We start from the raw sequence: 26,461 nt of genomic DNA, 5'->3' as shown, positions 1-26,461 counted from the left end.
CCCAGCAAACCCAAACTCCAGCCCTGCTCCACATGGCAGCCCCGTGCCCCGCAGGCCCTCTTCTCACCCAGTCCCCAGCCCTGGGGAAAGCCCTGACCTTGACCTCCACTTCCCTTACCCATTTCCCCTGTTCTAGTCTTTACCTTTATCCCAGACCAGCCATTCCAGAGACGAGGACATATACTAGGCTCCCCTACTCCCCCTTCCTCTCCCTGCTGCCCCCCAATTCAACCAGCGCCCACTCGGCAATCCTCCAAGGCAAGAAAATAAAGCACCTCAAACCCTGTTCCAACATCACAAAGGTCACTTGAGAAATATTAGGTTCATTTCTTCCTTCTCCGAGCGTGAAGGTGGAAGATGCGCTCTCTGGCTGCTTCCGTACTGGCCCCAGTGCCCCATCTCCCGCCCGCCTCAGGCTACTCCACCCGCCAGCGGCAGGTTGTAACTAACAGATCTGTCCACACACCACCACCCGCCCCCCTTGCCGCACAGCCCAGCCCGGGAGGCCCACCCAGACGCATCCGGCATCATTTAACAAACACATCTGAGCACAACAGGTCTTCCGAGCCGGGAAGGCGGGGGGCGCTAGGGCGAGAAGTTGGGGCAACAGCGAAACAAGTAACAGCAGCACCGACAGAGGTGAATGGTGACAAAGACCACTGTGATGAACAGGTAGCCTACCAGGGTGAGCTCCACGGCGGAGCGAGTCTCGGGGTCCGAGAGCGAGGCCCGGGAGCGGCCTCGAGACATGACGCCCAGCCGCAAGCCGGCGACGCGCACCCCCTGCCGCCAGCAATAGTAGATGCCCCGGTCACTCAGCTGGGTGAAGCGGATGTGGAGGTGGTTGCCGTGGTCGATGAACACCCTCATGGACCTGTTGACGCCCCTCAGGTACTGCGTGCGGTAGAAGTACTCGCGGTCCTTGTCCCAGGCCACGGCGTGCTCCGGCCGCGCCCCGGGACAGGAGATGATGAGTCCGTGGCCCAGCCCCTGCTGGTGGAACTGGATGGGCACCTGAGGCAACCAGGGCCGGCTGCCCACCTTGGACACGTAGCTGAGGATGGCCATCACGCCCTCGCTGACCTTCCTCTTCTCACACGGCACCACGCAGCTCCGAACCAGCAGTTCGGGGGTGTGCCCCCTGGCCTGGGCCCGAAGCTTCCTGGGCACGGCCCGCGACCCACAGGACACCACCTCGGGCAGCGTCGTGCGGTAGCGCGGGGAGAGCCCCGGGCTCCGCAGGTAGCACAGGCCGATGCGCCACTGCTCTCCTCGGACCCCGCAGCGGTCGCAAGGGGTCCACTCCCAGAAGGTGGTGAAGATGTGGAGGCTCCCGTGGTGCTCGTCGGCAAAGGGCTCCTGGCCCTGGTCCTTGAAGGTGGCCACCATTCCCTCGCCGCTCTGGATGTCCACATCGTAGGCATAAAAGTAGTCCCCCTTGCGGGTGCCACAAAAATACAAGCCCGAGTCCTCGGGCTGGGCCCGGAAAACCAACAGGCTGAACATGCGGATGCTGAAGCGAACCAGCATGTCGCTGCCCACGTGCACCTGGGACTCCTCTGTCAGCACCCGCCCGTCGAAGTCCGTCAGCACTTTGGTGTGGCTGCTACCCAAGTGCTTCTGATAGTACCAGACGACGGCAGACACCTCCTCGGGCTTGCAGTGGCAGGGAAGTTCGAAGCTCATGTCTGCCAGGTAGGCTGCGTTGTCAAACATCAGAAAGGCTGGGCAGGGGGTCCTCTGAAAAATGTTCTCCTTCTCCACAATTTCGAAGGCCTGGAGACTCCCCCACACCCACAGGAGCACAGTGGTGTGGGCCAGGTTCATGCCTGCAAGAGGCAATGGTCAGAGGGGGCGGGGCGAAACCAAGGCACTCAAGGCCTCACGGGGCTTCTAGAGATCACTGCCAAGAGCAGGTATCTATAGGAGAAAGGTTTGAGCAGCCAGAAGAGAAGCAAGAATCTGCAGAGGACGCGGCCAAAGGCAAGGCAACTTATTCCCACCTGATGTACAAGATGCCCTTCTCATGCTCCAGATGTGATCTTGAGGGAAAAACCATTCTAGAACCTGGCCCTCTCTCTCCTTTCTAGAACACTGGCACTCACCCAAGAATGGGTCAGGGGAAACTGGAATGAGAAGCAAGGGCACAGGGGCTAGAGCAGGAAAATCTCTGCCTTCCTGCTTCAGGCCCTGCCTGCCTGCTTGGTGGAAAGGTCTTCCCTTTGGTTAATCCAGGAATCGAAGAAGACCCACCTGCCTGCACATCTGGCCGTCTGAAGCCTGGGAGGCTGGCCAGACCGAAGCTGATGGCTTGGGGCTTTCCCAGACACAACCTGCCCAGGAATTCAGCCCCTGAGGAAAATACTACACCTCAATGAGGTAGCATTTGATTATTTGTCAATTAAATATGCATTCATTGGGGCGCCTGGGTGGCTCAGTCGTTAAGCGTCTGCCTTTGGCTCAGGTCATGATCCCGGGGTCCTGGGATCGAGCCCCGCATCGGGCTCCCTGCTCCGCAGGAAGCCTGCTTCTCCCTCTCCCACTCCCCCTGCTTGTGTTCCCTCTCTCACTGTGTCTCTCTCTGTCAAATAAATAAAATAAAATCTTAAAAAAAAAAATGCATTCATTGATTTGGGGTATTCTTGTTAAGAGCTATGGAGATCAGTATTTGTTTGTCATGGAAGACTGATGATTTTTCTTTTCTATTTTTATTTATTTATTTATTTATGAGTAGAGGCTTTAACTGGTAATAGCCAGCATTTGGTTGGGTACACACTCATCTCTCAGGGCCACGGGCTAGAGGCTTGGCAGACTCTAAGGGTGGGAAGCAAAACTCAGGTTCTTGGGCCCTTGACCATCCTGTTGATCTACACAGTTCAGAATATTGAGCAACCAAGGTGGCTGGAGAAGTGAGGAAGATTCGATTCCTGCATATGTTCTGCCAATTCCAAGTTGAGAAGGGAATTAGGTGTGGGCTTCTCATTACAGTCCTGCAGAGGCCCCAGGACAACAAGCAAAAAATGCCTCCAGTGGCCACTGGGGGCCTCTGAAGGTAAATGGTCCTGTCAATCCACCTGGTACAGCCCTAGCAGCTCTTGCAGGAGCCTCTCCTCCTCCTGGAGCCCACCAGGCTGCTCCTCCAGACCCCGCTCCTTCTGGCTGAGCCCCTCCTTTGTGGGTCTGGGAGCACTCGTGGCCTGCAGCTTCTGAAACAGGCCTCTGCAGCTCTCTCTCTCCGCATGGCTCAGCAGGCTCAGGTTCAGGGTGAAGCGCCCAGTGCTGGCCAAGCTGTGCAGGATCCCTAGCACCACCAACCGGTCGGCTGGCCTCACATGATCCGCCAGTGCCACCAGCAGCTCCCCTAGAAGTCCAAACCCCACGTCCGTCTGGAAGAGGTGACCCAGCTTTGGACCTCCGAGCTGCAGCAGGGCCTGGTAGCGCTCTGGCCCGCTCCGCAAGTACCGCCGCCAATCACGGTAGAACTCTGCAGAGGTCTCTGGCTGGAAAAGTGTTTTCTCCTGCATCACAAGGAAGGGAAGAAAGTCCCGAGCTCTTCCAGCTGCTCTGCGGCAGGAAGAGAGTGACAGCGAGGGGAGCCTGTGGGTTTTCATCTTAGCTCTAGTGTTGCTCTCGGAGCACTAGGTAGGCTGTGGTCCCTGTGGGCCTGGTTTTCAGATCAGGGAACTGGGAATGGGACAGGGAGGGAGGGCCCCAAGGAACCCAGGCCATGATTTGAGAATCTCAGTTGCACTAGGATTTTCCCACTGATGAATGTGCACATATGTGCACTGCTCTATGAGAGTAAGTCAGGGGATGACTGGAAACCTCAGAAAGAGAGAAAGGAATTCAAGGTGAGTGTTAGAAATCTCGGGGTGCCTGGGTGGCTCAGTCGTTAAGCGTCTGCCTTCGGCTCAGGTCATGATTCCAGGTCCTGGGATCTAGCCCCATATTAGGCTCCCTGCTCGGCGGGAAGCCTGCTTCTCCCTCTCCCACTCCCCCTGCTTGTGTTCCCTCTCTCGCTGTGTCTCTCTCTGTCAAATAAATAAATAAAATCTTAAAAAAAAAAAAAAAAAGAAAGAAAAAAAAAAAGAAGAAGAAGAAGAAGAAGGTAGCGAGAGGGGAAGAATGAAGCGGGGGAAATCGGAGGGGTAGACGAACCATGAGAGACGATGGACTCTGAAAAACAAACAGGGTTCTGGAGGGGAGGGGGGTGGGAGGATGGGTTAGCCTGGTGGTGGGTATTTAGGAGGGCACATTCTGCATGGAGCACTGGGTGTTGTGCACAAACAATGAATCATGGAACACTTCATCTAAAACTAATGTTGTAATGTAAGGGGATTAACATAAGAATAAAAAAATTAAAAAAAAAAAAAAAAGAAAGAAATCTGACAGGCTGGGTTTCTCTCCCAACGCTGCCACAGTATCATTACACTATATACCATATAACCTGGGGGCAGAGTAACTCAAATCTGATCTGGGAGTGCAAGCCAACGGACTGAGTGAAGAAGACCTGCCTAGGCCACCTTTCTGACTGGTTCTGCCCAGCTTAACTCGCCCTCACCGTCTGCTGGTTGCTTTTCTCTCTGGGATTGGAGGCAGAAACCTGCCTCTGTCAGTTTAACGTGAGAAAGAAGGAAGAAGTATGTGTCGTAAGAAGACAGGATTGGAGGGGCGCCTGGGTGGCTCAGTCGGTTAAGCGGCTGCCTTCGGCTCAGGTCATGATCCCAGGGTCCTGGGATCGAGCCCCGCATCGGGCTCCCTGCTCGGCGGGAAGCCTGCTTCTCCCTCTCTCACTCCCCCTGCTTGTGTTCCCTCTCTCCCTGTGTCTCTCTCTGTCAAATAAATAAATAAAATCTTAAAAAAAAAAAAAAAAAAGAAGACAGGATTGGAGGTTTAGGGCAGAGAATCCTACTGGGCTGAAGAGTCTGGGCCTCACCTACCTGGGAGATTTCAGTGGTCTCGTCCTGAGAGGTCCCTCTCTGAGTAGTGTGACAGTTCCAGGCCACAGTCCTCTTCCCTCCCATCTTGTCCTTCCGCTCCAGTGGCTTCAGATGTGATGCAAGGACAATACCCCTGTGGGCAAAGGACAGAGATTGGAGGATAGACTTCATGCTATCTGTGGATGTGAGGTGGCTGTACTTTGCATGATAGAGGCGAAACCTACCAGCAAGCCAATATGACAATAATAATAACAGCAACAATGGCTGACAGCTTTTGAGCACGTCCCATGTGCCAGACACTGTGCTCAAAATCTTACATGTAACAATTTCTTTAATCGTAACAATAGTCACTCTCTTTTACAGATGAGGAATAGAGGTTCAGAGAGGTTAAATAACTTGCATAAGATCACACAGGTAGCAGACGGTAGGGCCAGGACTGAGCCCAGAATTGTCTGACTTCAAAGCACATGCTCTTATCCACTATAGTCCACCATAACAGGAGGGTCTGAGAAAAATTGCATTAAGCTGAAAAAAAGAAAGAAATTGCATTAAGCCAACCTGAACTCCTCGTAGGAAGCCACCCTCTGCTCCACGGCCCGTAACTTGGCAGCATTCTCCCGTTTGTATTTTTCATCAGCACTGAGTGCAGCCTGCAGCTCTTTCTCCAAAGCCTTGAAGTCAATGATGTCATTCCTTTCCATGGTCTGTTTCTAGGAAGGCAAAGGGAATGGACGTCAGTGGAGGATCAATATCAGGGAGGAGGATGTGTCTGCCTTCTTTGCCAGCCTACAAAACGACCCCAAAGCGCTCTGGATATCTTTCTACTTATCTTGGAGGGTGTTACAACAATCTAGTTCTCTATAGAGGGGAGCTGAGTTGCACAGTGAGGACTTGCTTAAGACTTGTCAGTGAAAATAGAACACAGAGTCTGACTTTCAGTTTGGAACCCTGTCTTTTTTTTTTTTATGTTATGTTAATCACCATACATTATATCATTAGTTTTTGATGTAGTGTTCCATGATTCATTGTTTGCGTATAACACCCAGTGCTCCATGCAAAACGTGCCCTCTTTAATACCCATCACCATGGAGCCCTGTCTTAATTTTGTTCTCTACCTCTAAAAGTATTTTAATTCTGGTGCTTCTGCTGAGGAGACATTTGGATCTCAGAATTCAGTCCCTTCACTCTTTCATGTGGGTTCACTCTATAGCAAGTGACAGAGGACCTCCCACAAAAGCAGAACTGTTGTTAACTATACTCCTGAGTCCAGGAATAAAATTTCACCCATCATTCAGTGTTTTCAATGGGAAATGATACTTTTCACCCAGACCAGATGCAATGACTGAGTAGGAAATCAAGCAGAAGTGGCAGAGGAAGGGGTTCAGGGATCTCTGTTCCCAAATCCCTCCGTCCAGACCAGGGCTGGAGCACAGGTCTGTAGGTACTTGAGCAACCTCTTTAGCTCTGCCGCTGTACTTCTGCAGCCTCTGCGTATGTGAGGCTGATTGATCCATTCTACCGGGAAATCATCTATATGGGTTCTAGTAGTGGTTCTGGCATTTACTTGCTGTGAGACCTCTCTGAACCTCAGACTTGTGGTGCGTTGAGCTAGGTTCTGTGGCGATGTCATCATCAACAGCCCTAGGGCAGGGAAGCAGGAGGTCTGCGACCAACCCCACAGCCCCTTTCCCTCCACCCCAGCGTGGGTAAACCGAACACCGAGAAAGGGGCGGGCGGGGCAGGAACTGAACTCAGGTGTCCCGGCTCCTGTCCAGTTCTGTGCCCTCCCCAGTCATTGAAGAGAGAGAACAACTAACCCTTCCGCTCCCCAGCCCTTCACCCCAGGACCTCAGGCCTAGGTTTCCTTGCTTTCTTTGGGAATACCCAGATGTGCCGGAACCGCACAGCTCACGGTGGAGCAGCTGTGGTTGCTCAGCAACTGCTCCAACAGCCTGACCACGTGATCGTCCAGAAGGCCCCCTTTCAGGGTGGCTCCGAGGCGCCTGACCAGATTCATGCCTCCTCCGGCCTTAGCCTCTTTGGAGCAGCCCACGCCTTGGTTTGGGGGCTCTCGACTCCACGTCGCTGGTTCCTGGGTCCGCGGCCGGCATTCCTCCCAGCCGGTCCTCAGGCAGAGGGCCGTCCTCGGGGCAGAAACGCGACGGCGGCGTCGGCGGGGTCCTTCCGGACGGCGGGCGCAGCGGAGCGGCGGCGTGGGGCGGAAGCGCGGTCTCGGGCGGCGGGCTTGGAGCTTCAGGCTGAGCGGGCGGCAGGTGAGCTGGCGCGGGTCAACGGCAGGAGAAAGTTGCTGGGATGGGAAATTAAATAATGTCAGATCTGGAAGAGACGTTGTAGGTTTTCTGCCCCCTTTCACTTTACAGATGGGTAAACTGAAGCGTGGAGCGGGAAAGGGAATGAAAGACACCCCCCACACAGCACATACCTCGATTCCGGGGTTCCCTCAGTGTCGACCATCCGTAAAATCCCTTCCCTGGGCAAGGGTCGTTGTCTTACTCCCTCTTCCATCTGTGCCTTCTTCATCCCTTCTCTACCAAGCTCCCTCCGTCCTTACTCTGTATTCGTTTGGGAGCCTGCGTTATAGCGGGAAGCTACAATGAGGTTTGGCCACTAGTTTTGTGCAGCTGTGGGCAGTCTTCTGCCTTCTCTGTGCCTTGTAGGAGTTATTCTGTCATCTTTCAACAAATACTTATCGAGGTCTTGTTTTGTGCCAGCACAGTTCTAAGTGGGGGAAAAAAAAGTATTTGCTTAAATTTTAGGTGGGGAGATGATAGTGAAAGTGACGTGAATAGATATATAGGAGCTAGGGGCTAGTACTACTACCAATAAAATAATAATAAAACAGTGAAAGTAGGGATTGGAGAGTGTGTGTAGGGAGGACTGTTTTAGAGTGACATTTTCAGGGGTGACATTTTAGTAGGGACCTGAGTGAAATGAAGGAACAAGGTATAAATATCCAAGGGAAGAGCATTTCGGAAGAGAATTTCAAGTGTAAAGGCCCTGGGGCAGAAATGAGCTTGATTTGTTCCACGAGCAGCCTTTTATAAAAATGTGTGCAGGCACTTCATGGATCTTGGGAGAATGAAATGAGCACAGATGTGATAGCTCTTGGGAAATAAAAAGAATCTCTATGCATATGAAAGTTTCCATTGTAATTTACATTTAATTACAAGTCCCTGGAGCTAGTCCTTTACTTGAGATAAATACCGCTATCTCAAAATAAAATATTCCATTCCGTTAACATCGCGTTCCCGCTTATGCAAGGTGCTATGTTGGGCATTGGCAGGAAGGCACAAGGAACATAGGGTTCCTGTATTCAAGAAGAGCCAAAAAATAATGCTTGCTGACATTTATTGAGCCGGGGACTTTGATAAATTGTTTTACACAGACTATTTTGTTTAAATCTCATAACTTCACGCAATGGGGATTACTCACTCCATTTTCCAGTTGAGGAAATAGATTTGGAGAAGTGAAGTAACTAACCTGAAAGTACCTAGTTAGTAAGTAACAAAATTAGGATTCAAATATAGGCCTTTCAACCCCAGCACCCTAACCCTTACACCACCTCTGGTTTGTTATTACTTATAAACTGTAGGGTTGTTGGGGAGGTTAATTAGTAGTTAACTGCCATTCAAGGCAGAGTTAAATGCTGATTAAGGTACAAAAGGCTATAGCAGTGTAGGGGAGTGAGAAATTGAGGATCTAGAAAAGCTTGAAGGAGGTGGCATTTGAATTGTTACTTTGAAGGGAATTTCAGTAATTGGAGAAAACCACGGAATACTTATTAATTACAAAGAGAAAACAAGAACTTTACATTGGAAAAGCCTGGCAGACACCACCATCATCAAGTAATTAGATGAACATCGTAACTAATGGGACAGATTAAAATCTTGTACCACCTGATAGGAGATGCACTGAAAAGAACACCACATTGCTTCTGAGATATTCCTGCTAAAAATGCAAAACCTGACTCCAATCGTGAGGAAACATCAGATGTACCCAAATTAAGGGACATTATACAAAAACCAGTCGCCTGTAATCTTCAAAAGCACCAGGTTGTAAAAGTCAAGGAGAGACTGAGGAGCTGTTCCTGAGTGCAGGAGACTAGACACATGACCATTAAATGCAAACATGTGATCCTGGATTGAATCCTTTGCTGTGCAGGACATTATTAAAACAGTTTGTTCCAGGGGCCCTTGGGTGGCTCTGTCAGTTAAGTGTCCAACTCTTGATCTCAGCTCAGGTCTTGATCTCAGGGTCATGAGTTCAAGCCTGGCGTTGAGCTCCACGCTGGGCGTGCAGAACCTACTTAAAAAAAAAAAAAAAAGTACAGTTTGTTCTAATAATGGAGGTCTGTGGATTAGGTGGTAGTAATGTCTCACTATTAATTTTCTGATTTTGACTGTCATATTGTGGTTATGTAGGAAAATGTCCTTGTTTGTAGGAATCACACACACTAAAGCAGGGGTTGGCAAACTTTCTATCAAGGGCCAAATAGTAAATATTTTAGGCTTTGTGGGCCATATAGTCTCAGTTAGAATTACTCAACTTTGCTGTTACAGTGTGAAAGCAGCCACAGATATTATAAATGTATGAGCCTGGCTGTGTTCCAATAAAGCTGTTTTTATAGACACTGAAATTTGAATTTTATATAATTTGCACATATCATGAAATATTCTTTTGATATTTTTCAACTATTTAAAAATGTAAAAGACATTTCTAGCTTGGGGGCTGTATGAAAACAGGCAACAGGCCAGGTTGGCCCCAGGCCATAGTTTGCCAACTCCTGCATTCAGGTATTAGGAGGTGATGAAGCACTGTGTCAGCACCTTATCCTCAAGTAATTTAGGAAAAAGAAAAATACTTGTGCTACTTTGCAACTTTCTGGTATTTTAAGTTAAAACTTTTTAGTATAATAAGAGTGGGAGAAGAGAACATAAACAGTGAGGAGGAGCAGTCAGTAGGTTGGTCTAACTGGAGAGATGTGTTGAAGGGATATGGTCAACCATAAGGTTAGAAATGTGGGGCCGTGTTGTGGAGGCCTTGGTTACCTCGCTAGAATCTAACGCCTCTTTTCCTTGAATTTTAGCATCATGGATACTGACTTGTATGATGAGTTTGGGAATTATATTGGACCAGAGCTTGATTCTGATGAAGATGATGATGAATTGGGCAGAGAGACCAAAGATCTTGATGAGGTAAAACAAAGATATTGCTGTTTTCATCTCTCTATTTAAAAAAAAATGGGGGCAGTGAATCCTCTGTGCTCCCATAATATTCTGTGTACATCTCTCACATTGCACCTTTTAAATAGATGACTTGTTGGGGTCTTATGCTGCCCTTAAGAAAGCTTAGCTACGGGGGTGCCTGGGTGGCTCAGATGGTTAAGCGTCTGCCTTTGGCTCAGGTCATGATCCCGGGGTCCTGGGATCAAGTCCCACATCGGGCTTTCCGCTCAGCGGGGAGCCTGCTTCTCCCTCTGCCTCTCTCTGTCTCTTATGAATAAATAAATAAAATCTTAAAAAAAAAAAAAAAAAAAAAAAGCTTAGCTACGGAAGTTCCAAAAGGGAATATAAGGTAGTTTCATGGGTGGTTGTGGTTTTATAATACGAGCTCTGGTTTATCTGGTAGTAGCTCTCCTTCCATTTACCTGAAGTTCTTTTTGACAGTTATGAGTAATAGGAACTTAGAAAAGGTGGTCAGTTTTTCCAGGTGCAGCTGCACTGCAACTCCCTCATAAGCTTGGGTTTTGAAAGGTGAATAAAAGCAATAGAAAGGGAAGATACAGGGGCGCCTGGGTGGCTCAGTCACCTAAACGTTTACCTTCAGCTCAGGTCATGATCCCGGGGTCCTGGGATCAAGCCCCATGTCGGGCTCCCTGCTCAGCGGGGAGTCTGCTTCTCCCTCTGCCCACCCCCTTACGCTCACACTCTCTCTCTAATAAAAAAAGGGGGGGTACACATTCTTATGACTCCCTTCAGGAGAGCTATGGAGGATGGGTCCAGAGGGGTCTGAGGCTTGCAAAAGACATCAAAGGTGGCTTTCATGTGTTAGCAATGTCCAGAACAAGATGAACAAGAGTTAGATGGGCCCACTGCTTATCAATGGAGGTGTGATATTAACAGGACGGCAGGAAAGTAGAACAGTCCGTCTGCTCCATTAGGGAAAATGTCCTTCAAATTAGAAAAAATAGAATAAACACTGGAAGAAGAAAATTGAAGCCTTCTAGGTGAGGTGAAAAGAGAGCATCTTGCAGTTTTAGGTGTGTTCAAGTCTTCAGGTTCAGATGAATTATATCCTGGGTCGGTGTGGTGGGGGAGACCTGGTAGAGTGAAGCCGAGAGAGCCATTGTGGCCATCTTTAATGAACTGGGGAATGGCTGTGGTGCTAGCAAGTGAATCAGGCAACTTTTCTACTTTTCAAAGATGAAGGTAATGGCACTACATTTCAGAAACTACCGACTAGTATGTGTGGATGTAAAAATGATGGAAGGAATTTTAAAACAAGTGATTGTTAAACTCTTAGGAAGCTCATGTGAGTTTTATAAAAATGATTTTCTCGGGGCGCCTGGGTGGCTCAGTCGTTAAGCGTCTGCCTTCGGCTCAGGTCATGGTCCCAGGGTCCTGGGATCAAGCCCCACATCGGGCTCCCTGCTCGGCGGGAAGCCTGCTTCTCCCTCTCCCACTCCCGCTGCTTGTGTTCCCTCTCTCGCTGTATCTCTCTGTCAAATAAATAAAATCTTAAAAAAAAAAAAAATGATTTTCTCGATATGATTACTAGATTGAGTTATAGGTTGGGTATGCTGTGGACATTATCTTGATTTGAATAAGGCATTTGAAGTTTTTAATTTTTTTTATAAACCAGGTTTTTCTTTTTAAAAATACTTTAAAGTAGTTTTCATTTTATAAGCAATTTGTGAATACATTCTCATGCAGATCAAATAGATAGAAAGTCTTCTTGGTCCTTATTCCATTTCACTTTTCGTAAGGTAATCATTGTAACTCATGATGTCCCTGTGGAAAGAATAGGGGTTGGGTCATAATAAAGTTAGGAGAGGTCACAGCTGATAGAACAGTGAGACCCAAAGAGTGTTGATTAATGGATCACCACCAGAGGTGACATGCCCCAGGCATCCATGCTTGGTCCCATTCTTTTCAACCTTTTTGTTGTTGTTTATTTTTTTTTTTTTAAGATTTTGTTTATTTATTTGACAGAGACAAAGTGAGAGAAGGAACACAAGCAGGGGGAGTGGGAGAGGGAGAAGCAGGCTTCCTGCTGAACAGGGAGCCCAGTGCAGGGCTCGATCCCACCCACCCTGGGATCACGACCTGAGCCGAAGGCAGACGCTTGACTACTGAGCCAACCAGGCGCCCCTCTTTTCAACCTTTTTATCGATGGTGTAGGTGAAGATAGAGAAGGGAAGTTTATAAAATTCACACATGACATAAGCTAACACACTGGATAAGGGATTCTAAATTCAGAGTGATCTCAACATACTTGAATTCCAGGCTAAGTAAATAAATTCATTCATTCATTAAGTATTTGTAATCACTTGTATTTGTAATCACTTACTATTTCCAAGGAATCATGATACAGAGAGAGCCAAGGCACTATCTCTGCCCTCCAGGAACCTACTGCTCACCAGGGGAGATGAAGTACAAAAAAATATTTATAGTATGAAGCAGGGAAGGACAAGTACCATTTAGATTATTTTATCATCTTATTTTTATGTTTTTCTTCAAGATTTTATTTTTAAGTAATCTCCACACCCAGCGTGGGACTCACACTCACAATCCGGAGTCAAGAGTTGTGTGCTCCACCAACCCAACCAGTCAGGTGCCCCATTCAGATCATTTCAACTTAGTAATACAGTAATAGTTAATAAGGGGGGATCATTTCTGGCTGGGATGACTGAGAAGGGTATCTGAGGAAGTGACATTCATAGTGGAGCCGAAGACTGACTAGGCATCTGTAGGGATAGGAAGTGGAGTGATTAATGGTTGCCTTCGTTTTGGGGCATGGAATTGGGGAGTGATGGCCAAAGGGTACAGGGTTTCTTTTTGGGGTGACAATCTGACATCGTTTGTGGTGATGGTTGCACAGCTCTGAATATACTAAAAACCACTGGATTGTGCATTGAAAATGGATGAATTGTGTGAAGTGTGAATTCTGTTTCACTAAAGCTGTTAGAAATCCTTTAAAGCAAAAGGACCACCTAGGCCCTGTGTGAACATTTTCAGCTCAGTACCGAGTGTTGAGTTCATCCCACTCTGGTTCATGCTTCTCGGTATTGTTGCTTGTGCAGGGCTCTGCTCTTGTTTCATTAACTTACTAATTCCTTTGTATCTCTTCCTCATGCTATTACTATAGTAATTGTAGCATGTGCGTGTGAATTTTTGTATGAGCTACAGAATGTGAATGGTTGCATTATTAATGTAAATACTGTAAGTGGTAGTGGCTTGTCTGCATCTTTCTGCTTCTCACTTTTGCCACCCAGCATTGTGGTAAGTGTTGTGGTTTAGGATCCATCTCTGGTGCTGTGTGTCTGTCTGGTCTGGCTTTGGACTGCTGCTCAGTAATCCCTGGTGTGCATTACTTTCTTATCGATGGGCACCAGGGTGACCTGCCACCAGCCTCCCCTCATACAAATAACGCTGTAGTGGATATTTGCAGATATGTCCCTCCCACACCATGTGAAAATGTCTTTGAGTTACCTTCCCAAAAGCAGAGTTGCTGATCACGGGATCATGTACATACTGAATGTGTTTATACTTAGTTAAGGGGTTTTTACTAAGTGCAATCAGATTGTTCCTCCACTTACCAGCACTAGTCCATACTCCTCCCAGCAGAGTGAGAGTTCCTGTGGCCTCCCAGTCCACATGGAAGATTTGCATGCACAGATTTTTTTATTTTTTTATGTTTACCTTTTTTTAAGATTTTATTTATTTGAGAGAGATAGAGCATGAGCAGCGGGGAGAGGGAGAAGCAGGCTCGGATGTGGGACTCAGTCCCAGGACCCTGGGATCACAACCCGAGCCAAAGGCAGACACTTAACCAACTGAGCCACCCAGGCACCCAGCACAGATTTTTTTTAAAACATTGTTTTTTAAAGATTTTATAAAAACATTGTTTTTAAAGATTTTATTTATTTGAGAGAGAGCAAAAGCAAGAGAGATCACAGAGGAAGAGGGAGAAGCAGACTCACCGCCAAGCAGAGAGCCCGATGCAGGGCCCGATCCCAGGGCCCTGAGATCATGACCTGAGCCAAAGGCAGATACCCAACCATCTAAGCCACCCAGGTGCCCTTAAAAACATTTTTTATTGAAGTATATAATAGTAAAGAGATGTGTAGGATTTTGATAATGGAGACAGGAGAGAAAGAAGGACATTCTTTTTTTTTTTTAAAGATTTTATTTATTTATTTGAGACAGAGAATGAGATAGAGCATGAGAGGGTCAGAGGGAGAAGCAGACTCCCTGCCGAGCAGGGAGCCCGATGTGGGACTCGATCCAGGGACTCCAGGATCATGACCTGAGCCGAAGGCAGTCGCTTAACCAACTGAGCCACCCAGGTGCCCAAAGAAGGACATTCTTGAAAGGAGTGCAGTGAGCAGGGGCCCAGAGGTAGCACGTTAAGAGGAAATGATTCCTCCTCCCAATTGCCAAAGCACAGTCCCTGGAGGACGGCTGTAGGAGTGAAGCACAGAGGAGGGACCAGACGCTAAGGCCTCGAGTGGAGAACGGGGAGGAAGGGGTAACATGATCAAAGCAACATCCTGGGACCTTTCCTTTAGTGAAGGGAGAGTCAGGAGGCCAGGAGCTCATCACAGTGGAAGGGTGCACAGGTGTGGAGTTAGAGGGGAGAAATTGGGGTGGGTGGGATGATGAGCAGAACACTGGTTATTAACAGACAAATAGAAATGAGGAAAAGACACTTGCATAGTTTTATTTTAGACTTGTCAAGTTTGAGTTACCAACAGGACACCCAGCTAGAAATAATTACAGGTAGTTGGAAATTATTACATAAAATCCTACAATTAGATGCAAAATGCATTCAGCAGTATGGGCCAGGAGGAAACTGGCTTGATAGCTGTTTTGGGGCCCCCGTGAGTAGGATATGTACGGCTATCCAAAGAGCTAATGTAACGTCAGACTGCGTTAATTGAAGAAGAGCGTAAGGATGGTAGGAGGTAGCCAGTCAGAACACCACTGGAGAGGTTTTTGTTCTTTTTTTTTTTTTTTTTAAAGATTTTATTTATTTATTTGATAGCGAGAGACACAGCGAGAGAGGGAACACAAGCAGGGGGAGTGGGAGAGGGAGAAGCAGGCTTCCTGCAGAGCAAGGAGCCCGATGCGGGGCTCGATCCCAGGACCCTGGGATCATGACCTGAGCCGAAGGCAGATGCTTAACAACTGAGCCACCCAGGCGCCCCTTTTTTGTTCTTTTTAAGAAAGCATTTGACATGCTGGGATTTGTGTGAAGGAAAACGGGCTCCCACCAGTACCTCTACCTGCCTCCCTGCATCTGTGCCATATGCCTTCCCTCCTGTTCTTAGGGATGGTTTGTTTGTGTTGTTATCTACTAGAAACTAGGTCCCACCCCTTCTCACCTGCACGAGACCAGCACCCCAGCAGTCCGTCCCCCCATCCCCCCCGCCCCCCCCCCCCCCGCTCCTGTGTCAGTTTTCCCTCTGCTCGATCATCCCCGTCAGCATACAGACATGCTGGTATTTCTCTGAATTCATCCCATTACCCTGCTTCTCACTGCAGCATGCCTCAAAACAGTTTTTGATACTTGCTGTCTCCACATCCTCTCAAACCCATTTCTGTCCTCTGCCTCTCCCGTTCCACAGCGCCAGTGACCTCGGCCCCAGGCCCCATCCTCCTCTTACTTGACCTGTCTGCAGCCTTTGACCGACCTGGCTGATCACTCCCTCCTTAAAATCTCCTCTTCCATTGGCTTCCATGGAACCCCCCTGGTTTTCCTTCTCCTCATTGGCCCGTTCCTTCTCCATCTTTGCTGCTGGGGACTCCTCATCTCCCTGGCCTCTAAATGTCAACAGACCCCAAGGCTCCATTCCTCATACCTCTTCTCTTAGTACGCTCACTCCCTGGTGATCTCATCCACTCTATCAGATGCATTCTGTTCACTAAGGACTCTCAAACTTCTATGCTGTTCTCCTCTTCCTTGCTAATCCTTTTGGGCCAGGTCCTTCGCATTTGTTGTTCCAGTCAACTAGAATGCTCTTCCTCAGCCATTTGTGGAGCTTCTCTCTTCCTTCAGAGTTTTACTCAAATGTCATCACCTCTTTTTTTTCCATTGCTATATTATCAACACTAGAGCAGCGTCTGGTACATAGTAAGTGCCCAGGAGGTATTTGTTGAGGGGAGCCGGGGTGTCGCAGTCGGTTAAGCTCTGACTCTTGGTTTTGGCTCAGGTCATGATCTCACAAGTGATCTCAGCGTTGTGAGATTGAGCCTCTCGTCAGGCTTCACACGGAGTCTGCTTCGGACTATCTCTCCTCCTCCCTTTGCCCCTCCACCTGCTCGCTTACCCTCACTCACTCTCTCTCAAATAAATAAATCTTTTTTTAAAAAAAGGTATTTGGAGCGCCTGGGTGGCTCAGTCATTGGGCATCTGCCTTCGGCTCAGGTCATGATCCCAGGGTCCTGGGATCGAGCCCCGCGTCGGGCTCCCTGCTCCGCGGAAAGCCTGCTTCTCCCTCTCCCACTCCCCCTGCTTGTGTTCCCTCTCTTGCTGTGTGTCTGTCAAATAAATAAATAAAATCTTTAAAAAAGAAAGAAAGAAAGAAAGAAAAAAAGTGCCTGCATGTGGTCGATGGCTGTTAACTATTTACTGAGTGAATGATTGGACAATCAGGCTACGTTTCCTCTCATCTAATTCCCAACTGTGTTGTGCTCTCGTGCGCTGCCCACGTGAGCACTGAGGAGACATCGCTGCAGAGCAGACATGTAGCAGAACCTTGAAGTATTCAGACCCTTCAGCCCAGCAGTTTTGCTAATAGAAATTATCCTAAAGAAATAAGGATTGATGTTTCAATACGGGCGTGCAAAAAGTGGTTCATTATGGGCGCCTAGGTGGCTCAGTCGGTTGAGCGTCTGCCTTTGGCTCGGGTCATGATCTCAGGGCTTGGGATCGAGTCCCACGTCGGGCTGCTTGCTCAGCGGGGGGTCTGCCTCTCCCTCTGCCTGCAGCTCCCCTTGCTTGTGCTCTCTCTCTCTCTGTGTCAAATGAATAAATAAAATCTTAAAAAAAAAGGATATGCTATGATAAGCCATTTGTTTTCTCCAGTCTCGATCCACTTGTGACCGGTGGCCCACATTTAAGAAGGGGCTAGCTTGAAGCCAGAGAGCCGTCGGTAGCCATGGCTTACTGTGAAGGATCACATAAGAGCAGGACCTGCCCTGCTGACTCTTTGGCACAGAACTCAAAATAAGAAGCTGCCAAGCCTGGGGAGTCATTGCTCTTAACTCGTATAACGTAGACAGTCACTGAGAAGGAAGGTGCACACCTCTCCTGCCCTCCTCCCCTCTCTTGCTCTTAGATGGATGATGACGATGACGACGATGATGTAGGAGACCATGATGAGGACCACCCTGGGATGGAGGTCGTGCTACACGAGGACAAGAAGTACTACCCCACAGCTGAGGAGGTGTACGGCCCTGAGGTGGAGACCATCGTTCAGGAAGAAGACACCCAGCCTCTCACCGGTAAGTCCGGAGGCACCGGGTTGGGAGAGGTGAGATGGAGTCTGGAAAACCTCAGGTCATAGCTGTCAGCAGTGTTGAAAGTTCAGTGAATGATTCGCTTCTCTCTACTATTTTCAGGTACTGCTTCTGGATTGAGATTCCTTTTACCCTGTTTTAATATTCAGTACAACTTGTAGCTTGTTACAAAGCAAATGGGAGTTACTTCTTTATTTACTGAATATCTGTTTAGGTGCTTAAAGACTATTTTTGTTTGTTTTGTTTTGAGGTTTTGGGTTTTTGTTTTGTTTATTATTTGTTTTTAAAGATTTTATTTATTTCTTTGTCAGAGAGCACAAGCAGGGGGAATGGCTGAGCAGGGAGCCTGATGCGGGACTTGATCCCCGGACGCTGGGATCATGACCTGAACCAAAGGCAGACACTTAATTAACTGAGCCACCCAGACGCCCCTGTTTTGTTTTTTATGCAGGCTCCATGCCCGGCATGGAACCCAACAACGGGCTTGAGCTTACGACCCCGAGATTAAGACCTGAGCTGAGATCAAGAGTTGGACACTTAACCGACTGAGCCACCCAGGTGCCCCAACTTAAAGACTATTTTTAAGTATTTTTAAGTTCTCCCTCTGGTGTGATCTGTTTTTCCATCGAAATCATCCTAACTCCTAGGGACGCCTGGGTGGCTCAGTCGTTAAGCATCTGCCTTCGGCTCAGGTCATGATCCCAGGGTCCTGGGATCGAGCCCCACATCGGGCTCCTTGCTCAGCGGGGAGTCTGCTTCTCCCTCTCCCACTCCCCCCCTCTTGTGCTCTCTCTCTCTCACTCTCTCTCTGAAATAAAATAAAATAAAATATTAAAAAAAAAAAAAAGAAATCATCCTGACTCCTTTAACCAGTCCTCACAGTGCCAGTTTTCTACTTCTTATATCCATTTCATTGATCTTCTGAGAAGTGGTTAGATTTTATAAATGCAAGGAGAGGTTTTGAACTGACATTGACCTCAGCCTATATCCAGTCCCTCTCCCTTCCTCCCACAAAATGAAGTGCAAACTTCTCAGTCCACAGTTCCAGATCCTTCACTGTCTAGTGCCAAACAGCATTTCCAGAACTTGTTTCAACATATGAGTAGTCCTTGAGAATAACATAAATTGATGTCACATATACATTATGAAAACTCAGTCTAGGGGCGCCTGCGTGGCTTAGTCGGTTGAGCATCCGACTTTTGGTTTTGGCTCAGGTCATGGCCTCAGGGTCGTGAGATCAAGCCCTGCATCAGGCTCCATACTCAGCGGGGAGTCTGCTTGAGAGTCTCTTTCTCCTTCCTCAGCCCTTCCCCCTGCACGCTCTCTCTCCCTCTCAAATAAATAAATATTTAAAAAAATAAAATGAAAGTTTAGTCTAATGGAATGGGGCTCTGTATTTTTATGTTTTATGCCAACCTGCACATCACTACTTTTTTTTCCCCCCCCGCTAGAACCTATTATTAAGCCAGTGAAAACCAAGAAATTCACTCTGATGGAGCAGACATTACCTGTCACGGTGTATGAAATGGAGTAAGTTATAAGGTCTCTCTGCCTCTCTGCACAAATAGTGTGGGTTCATTTTTCTGTGGATGTAGGATGTGGTTTGTGGTTGAAGTAGCTAGTGAATTGAAAAAGCAAAAATCCTCTCCTACAATTTGTCAGAATTTTCCTTGAGCATACAGTTGCTGGAAAAGTTAAGCCAATCTTAAATTTTCTTTTGGATCTCATTTAGATCTCGGCCTTTTCTCTTCCAATCCTTTAGTTGGGTATTAGAAGCCGGCCTTTGAGGCAGAACTGGGTATTGTAATCATCAGTGTTGGGGCCACCAGAGCCTATTTTGACTTGGTAAGATTGCTTAGTGTTTGGGGAATATAACAACTCTTTATTTTGGAGAGGAGGGTATAAGTAGGTGGATACATGTGTAGAGTAGTTTAGACTCTTCATACTGCAGGCTTTCTGAAAATATTTTCATTGATGAAATGCACTTGTAAGGTCCTCCTATATTGAAGTGCTTGGGACTCATTATTAGGTAATGAAACTCCTTTTTTTTTTTTTTTAAATATTGACATTTAGTATGTCCGAAAGAGTGGGATCTCTTCTGAATGGTCAGCTCACCTGCCAACATTCAGCCATTTTTTAAACAACTTTTCAGTTGGCTTTAGAACTTTCTTCAGCTTCCCTTGTGTTCTCAATGGTGATTTTTTTTTTTAAATCTCAAATCTTTGAAAGCGTCCTAGATGTTTCAAAGAGCCAAAGTCCTCTGAAGGCTACTTGCCATGAGTTAATGTGGGTGATAAGCAAGAAAGACAGTGCTGGTTTTGATCAAGTTGGAACTCCTCAGCATCATTAATGAGATGGAGTTTTCTGAAAAGTTTTGTTAACTAGCTCTGAGGGCAATTTCAAAAGAGAAGCTGGGGTGCCTGGGTGGCTCAGTTGGTTAAGCGTTCCACTCTTGATTTTGGCTCAGGTCGTGATCTCAGAGTTGCGGGATTGAGCCCTACGTCAGACTCTGCGCTCAGCACGGAGTCTGCTTATCCCTCTCTCTCTGCTCCTCCCTCCCTCACCCCCTCTTCTCTCTATCTCTAAAATTTTTTAGATCTTAAAAAGAGAAGCTCTCAAAGTAATTTTAAGTCCCCTTTGCATTAATAGAATAAATGCATAAATGGAATAAATGTAACCTGAGGATTTTGAAAGGAACAGTGCTTGTGTATGTGTGTGCATGCATGCTGGTATTTGGTTTTGCTTTTCTTGTTTGCTTTTGAAATCTCTTTTCGTGGGTTGTGTTACTTCATGGAAAAGTGTCTTCCATTTCCAGAGCCAGACCAGTGTAGATACAGAAATTCATGTCTGCCTCTGAGCATTCTCCAGTTGGTCTGAAAGTTGTTCCTGACAAAATACGTGAAACCCCTTTGCACCACTTCCCATTTGGAAGCTTTTGCCAAAGTCCCTTTTCTCTTTTCCTTTCTCCTTTCAGTTTCTTGGCAGATCTGATGGATAACTCGGAACTCATCAGAAATGTGACCCTCTGTGGCCATCTCCACCATGGCAAGGTGAGAGAATTTTCAGCTACTGGGAACAGGATTTCTCTTCGTTCCTGCTCATTTTTTCAGCCCTCAGAGTCACAGGTTGGGGTTTGAGGCCATAATGCTGGATCTCCTGACTCTGGGGGGCCTCCGTGCCTAGTGGGAAACCTGCTGTGAAATTCTAGCTTTTCCTGAGCAGCAGATGGAGCCTGTTTCTAAGCCACTTGCAGCCTTGTGTCTACATCTGGACAGAAGAGGGGAAATTGAGCCTTACTCTGATTTTATAAGTTTTCATTTCCTAGGGGAATGTTTGTCCAAGGAAGATTTCATCTTTCATTTGAAAATAATCCTATGGCTTCACTGTTAATCCCTTGATGTCCCATAATCCTCCTTGCTCTCCTCTTCCTCTCCTTATCCCTAAATTATGTGGTATATTGGGCACTGAGAGAAGGGTAGAGTAGATTTTCCTTTGTGCTTAACATATCTTAACCTTCTCTTCCCTTTCAGACATGTTTTGTAGATTGTTTAATAGAGCAGACTCACCCGGAAATCAGGAAGCGCTATGACCAAGATGTAAGTAGAAAATCTGTGGAAGGAACAAAAAAAAAAAAAGAAAATCTGTAGAAGGTTTAGGATGAACCATTCATAATATACAGAGGTGTCTCTCTCCTTCCCCTTCCTTCCACCTTCCCACTCTCATAAATAATGACGCCTACAAAGTGCTGCTTTATAATTGTAATCTCTATTCATAGCTTTAAAGAAAGTAATTTTAACTTTCTTAGGAGCATAGAGAATATTAACCTGCAGTATTTTGGGATGATCTGTTCTGCACTTGGGATCTTTCCTCTGTTCTGATATGTCCTGACTTTTATAGCCTATTCTTTCCTGTCATGGTATTTATAGCCTACTCTATAAATATAATACAATTGGACCTTGTTGTTTCCATGATAAATTTAAATGCCAGTGAATGAGGCCAAATGTGGCTACAAGTCTCAGTGCAATAAATGCTCCATGTCTGCTAGATTGAGTGTTTTGACATGCGGGGGGTTCCATAAAGGCTGCATGTGTCTCCCTTCACCACTTCAGAATTCAGTGCATTTGATAAAATTTAGCTCTCCAGCCATACCTGGTCCTCATTGATCACCCTAACCGCCCCCAAAAACACCCATCCAGGAACATTTTCCATCTGAGAGGGCACTGGTTTTATTGTCTGGAATTTCTGTAGGATACCCTTCTGTCTTCCGTGTATCCTCCTGAGGCAGAAAGCCTTGAGTTGGGGGCTGGTGGAGGAAGGCGATTAATGGTTTGTGTGGGAGAGGAGTCTGGAGTCAGGTGGTAATAGCGCTTCTTTTTTTTTTTTTAAAGCTGTGCTATACTGACATTCTCTTCACAGAGCAAGAGGTAAGTGTGCCTGGGGAAATCTGACTGTTGCCCACATTGGACCCAGCGGGTCCGGCTCTTCAGGGAATGTGGGGGAGCCTTTATGTTAACACTTTGCTCTGTACTGCACCCCCCCTCTCTTTCCCGTCTCACACCTCTTTATCTCGTAGCTTCTGCCGGTCATCCCCTGATCTAGTACTTGAAAGAGAGCAGGGCAGGCAAGCGGTAGGGTAGGTGGAGGGACCTTCCTACCCTTGACTGGATTTAATTTGGCCTAGGAGGGCAAATGCTAAGAGGTGATGTCTACATTAATGCTCTCAGTTATATAGAAACAACAGAATTTTTTAAATGACATCATCCTTAAATCTGTACGATGATTCCATCCACATGATGATCTCTTTCTAGGAGTAGTTTCTCTTTGAGAGTGGCTTCCTCTGTCTTTGTGCTTCTCTTCTATGTAAAGCAGTGAGCATACATCGCTGTCTTTCCCATTCCAGCTGGTGGGTGTTTCTTCCCTGGATCTTTCCCCTACTCTCTGACCCCTCTCTTTTCTCTCTCCTTTATTTCTGTCTCTTTTTCTTAGCCATATGGAGAGCTCAAGTTCGTAAGTGTGATTTACTAAAGGAACTTTGAGCAGTGCAGGCTTATGATAAGCAATCAACATATGTTAGCTATTATTGTTTTTTAATATGTTTGGCTAGATTTTTTTATACTTCTTGTTATAACTTTTTTTTTTAAAGTAGGCTCCACCCCCAGCATGGAGCCCAACTCTGCGCTTGAACTCTCAACCCTGAGTCAAGAGTTGGATACTTAGGGCGCCTGGATGGCTCAGTTGGCTGAGCAACTGCCTTTGGCTCAGGTCATGGTCCCGGAGTCCTGGGATCAAGTCCCACGTCGGGCTGCCCCTGCTCTGCGGGGAGCCTGCTTCTCCCTCTGCCTGCTACTCCCCCTACTTGTGCTCTCTCTGTCAAATAAATAAATAAAATCTTAAAAAAAAAAATCCATTAAAAAAGAAAAGTTGGATACTTAACCAGCTGAGCCACCCAGGCGCCCCTAGCTTTTTTTTTTTTACATAGATTTTTTTTTTTTTCTTTTTAAAGTAATCTTCACAACCAATGTGGGGCTCGTACTCACATCCCCAAGGTAAAGAGTCGCATGCTCTACTGACTGAGCCAGCCAGGAGCCCCTCTTGTTATAGCTTTTATATGTGTGTGTGTAATTTTTTTTTTTTTTGGTTCCCAAGGTTTAATCAAGAACTCATATAAAATATTTCAGATAAATGCATTTTAATCTTCCTGTTCATCCTGGTTAATCTGGAAACAACACAATTCATAACTGTCTTTGCAGTTGGCAACTGCTCGCAGTCACATAGATTATTCTTCTTCACATATTTTTTGGGGAGATATTTTAAATACCTTTTGGAAAAAGGCACTTCGGAAGTTACAGTAATCTTGCTCTTGCACCTTTCAATGGTTACAACCCCTCCACCAAGATTCCTAACTTTGCCATTCACTTTGATTCTCTCTTGAAGAAACTGTTCAAAAATGGTGGCATCCATGATCCCATCTTCCACTGAGTGGGGGCAGTCAAGGTAAAGTCCAGAACTTGCTTTTTTTTTTTTTTTGGTCCCCTCTTTGCCACAAGCTTTTTCATGGGCACCACGAGGCAGCAGGGGCAGAAAGGGCATCATGGTTTTTTAAACCCTAAAATGCCCCAGGGTGTTTCTTTTTACTTACATGATGCTTCAGTTATTGTTTTTGTTAGCAGTGTATGAAGGTAAGATTGTAGGATGCTGGATTTTCTGTTAGGTTTAATCCTGCTTTACTTGCTTGTTCAGTTTTATTTTTACTTTTTTTTTTGTATTTGAACCAAAACCCCGCAAAAATGATGTTTAACACCAAGATATTTCATCTTCAAGGGTCATTCTGGTTAGAGGCTTAGATAAAAATCACACTCAAGGAGAGACATCAGTGTAACTTACTAGCAGCCAGCAAGCCCCAAGAGCAGAAGGAAGCCCTCTTGCGTAGGAAGAAGTCTTGACTGCTCTCTCTTCTTTGTGACTTTCAGAGAGGTGTTGGCATCAAAAGCACTCCTGTGACGGTGGTCTTGCCAGATACCAAAGGAAAATCTTACCTCTTCAATATCATGGACACTCCAGGTAGGACATTCCTTTTTCTATCAGAACATTACCCTCTTTGGGGCGCCTGGGTGGCTCAGTCGTTAAGCGTCTGCCTTTGGCTCAGGTCATGATTCCAGGGTCCTGGGATCGAGCCCCGCATCAGGCTCCCCGCTCGGCGGGAAGCCTGCTTCTCCCTCTCCCACTCCCCCTGCTTGTGTTCCCTCTCTCGCTGTGTCTCTCTCTGTCAAATAAATAAATAAAATCTTTAAAAAAAAAAAAAGAACCTTACCCTCTTTGTTTTTTTGTGTTCTCGTTCTTCCAGAACAGAATAGAGCACTTCATCTTTGTGTTTACATTCCCTTCACTTCCCCTTTCATTGAGATCCATGGTCTCCTGTTTTCCACGGTCTCCTTTGCTGTTTTCCACGGTCTCCTTTGCTCCTGACTAGTTAATTCGCAGACACTGTGAGCCAGGCTTTCTGTTTCGCCCCTCTCTTTGCCCTAAAATATTTAAATATTGGGGAATCTCATTCATTGACTCATTTCAGCCTGTGTCAGGCCCCATGCTAGGCGCTTGGTAACAAGGGTGAGTCAGACAAGGCCCTGGCCTCAGGCGCTCTCAGTCCTTTGGAGGAGGCCAGGGGGTCAACACAACCAACAGGTCATCGTAGGAGCAGCGTACCTTGCCCTGTGGCTGACTCTGTCTTCATCTTACGGAAAGGACCAACTCAGGGCAGAGTTTTAAATAGAAACATTGGAGTTTTGACAAATTGACCTTCTCAGCCTCAGGTGCCCAGTGCCCTGATACCTCTGAGCCCCTTCCACCACCAGCAGCACCTTGCCAGGAATTGTCTCCTGTGCCCCAGGCCTTTCTTGCCCTTTCTCCTGCCTCTGAATGATCCTCTGCCCCCACAGAACTCTGCTTACTGCTGTTGAGGCTGAGCTGGTGTATGAATGTAGAGATGTTACGCCCTCCTAGGGCATACAGAACACTTCATTCTTTTTGTGTTTGGGGACCTGCTGTATGAAAGTTTAATCCAAGCATGTAACTCTAACTGGTGGAATTTTATACACGGCGGGGAGCTGTGGGAAGAAGGGAAAGGGCATATTTGGGGGTTCACATGCTTTGCAGTGTTCCCTCAGACCACCTGCAAGTTAATTGTGCCTCATCCTGGCACCTGGCACCACGCAGGTAGTGACTTACTTGGTATTTGTCTTACAGGACATGTGAATTTTTCTGATGAGGTCACGGCTGGCTTGCGCATCTCAGATGGAGTTGTCCTTTTTATCGATGCTGCTGAAGGCGTGAGTCTGCCTTTACTCTCTTAGGACCCCTCCTCCCTGTTAGGTTTGCCCCACGCGATTAAATGTCTGTGGGATTAAGGCTCACATTTGCTTTGAAATTAAGGCAGCATATGAAGTTCAAAATTAGTTCTCAAGGGGTGCCTGGGTAGCTCCATCATTAAGCGTCTGCCTTCGGCTCAGGTCATAATCCCAGGGTCCTGGGATCGAGCCCCGCATCGGGCTCTCTGCTCCGTGGGAGGCCTGCTTCTCCCTCTCACTCCCCCTGCTTGTGTTCCCTCTCTTGCTGTGTCTCTCTCTGTCAAATAAATAACTAAAATCTATTTAAAAAAAAAAAAAAGACAAAATTAGTTCTCAGTATGAGTCCCTCACTCCCTGTTCAGTGAGGCTCAAAATGATAGGACCCAAAATAAAATGACTAATGTAATTAAAAAGAGAAGGAGGAGAGTATATTCATGTAAATGGATTTTAAATGTTAATGCGTTTTTCTAAACTAGAGAGATTAGAGTTAAAAGACCCAAGATGTCTTATGTATTTCTAAACTGAAAGATTAGGTAATTTGGCTAACTTTATTCATGTGGTCATTGATGAGATAGCCAGCAGAGGGAGCCAGAGTTGCTCCCTCCCCTCTCCCCCATTTGACTTCATTTTGGAATAATTTCAAATTTATTGGAAAGTTGCAAAAACAGTACAGGAGTACACTGTCATTTGCTTTGTAATTCTTTTTCTGTACATGTACCCACGCATATGTGAGTGTGTGCATATTTTCCCCTTGAATTGTTTGAAAGTGAAATATTTCAACATGTTACCTCAGAACAAGGGCATTTACTTACATGACCAGAATACAGTTCCCAGAATCAGGGAATTTAACACTGATACAATATGCTGTGTAGATCTTTTTCTCTAGACCTTATTGCATGTCACTAACTATCCC

At 46.7% G+C, this 26,461-nt stretch overlaps 3 protein-coding genes and 1 pseudogene across 4 annotated transcripts in view; 1 reads left to right on the top strand and 3 right to left on the bottom strand.

Moving 5' to 3' along the window:
• Positions 1–365: 365 nt before the first annotated feature.
• On the bottom strand, positions 366–1,827 carry FAM187A (family with sequence similarity 187 member A). The gene has a single exon (XM_045888031.2). It carries the CDS (start codon positions 1,825–1,827, stop codon positions 586–588), a length of 1,242 nt encoding a protein of 413 aa, XP_045743987.2. The 3' UTR covers positions 366–585.
• On the bottom strand, positions 1,694–6,944 carry CCDC103 (coiled-coil domain containing 103). Of its 2 annotated transcripts, none has more exons than XM_064583181.1 (4): positions 6,758–6,944; positions 5,499–5,650; positions 4,941–5,073; positions 1,694–1,829 (listed from the first exon to the last, which is right to left on the bottom strand). In XM_064583181.1, the coding sequence occupies exons 2-4, from the start codon at positions 5,639–5,641 to the stop codon at positions 1,824–1,826; spliced, it is 282 nt and encodes a 93-aa protein (XP_064439251.1). In that variant the 5' UTR covers positions 5,642–5,650; positions 6,758–6,944; the 3' UTR covers positions 1,694–1,823. The 2 variants fall into 2 exon arrangements, with proteins under 2 accessions (XP_064439251.1, XP_045743988.1); XM_045888032.3 differs by lacking the exon at positions 1,694–1,829 and adding an exon at positions 1,846–3,518.
• Positions 6,945–7,076: 132 nt separating this feature from the next.
• EFTUD2 (elongation factor Tu GTP binding domain containing 2) overlaps positions 7,077–26,461 on the top strand; it is a 41,911-nt gene continuing 22,526 nt past the window's right edge. The window contains exons 1-9 of the mRNA XM_045888757.2: positions 7,077–7,213; positions 10,048–10,156; positions 17,524–17,689; positions 19,156–19,234; positions 20,679–20,754; positions 21,235–21,300; positions 22,093–22,128; positions 24,175–24,265; positions 25,448–25,530. Of these exons, the coding sequence (XP_045744713.1) occupies positions 10,052–10,156; positions 17,524–17,689; positions 19,156–19,234; positions 20,679–20,754; positions 21,235–21,300; positions 22,093–22,128; positions 24,175–24,265; positions 25,448–25,530 (702 nt within the window). The 5' untranslated portion in view covers positions 7,077–7,213; positions 10,048–10,051. The remainder of the gene's footprint in view (positions 7,214–10,047; positions 10,157–17,523; positions 17,690–19,155; positions 19,235–20,678; positions 20,755–21,234; positions 21,301–22,092; positions 22,129–24,174; positions 24,266–25,447; positions 25,531–26,461) is intronic.
• On the bottom strand, positions 23,394–23,778 carry LOC123854662 (large ribosomal subunit protein eL22-like; annotated as a pseudogene).

The sequence above is a fragment of the Mirounga angustirostris genome, unplaced genomic scaffold (genome assembly GCF_029215605.1).
Source record: "Mirounga angustirostris isolate CCGP_5_RB_7025 unplaced genomic scaffold, mMirAng1.0.hap1 SCAF_17, whole genome shotgun sequence".
Classification (NCBI taxonomy): domain Eukaryota; kingdom Metazoa; phylum Chordata; class Mammalia; order Carnivora; family Phocidae; genus Mirounga; species Mirounga angustirostris.
This window is presented reverse-complemented; position numbering and strand designations above follow the sequence as displayed.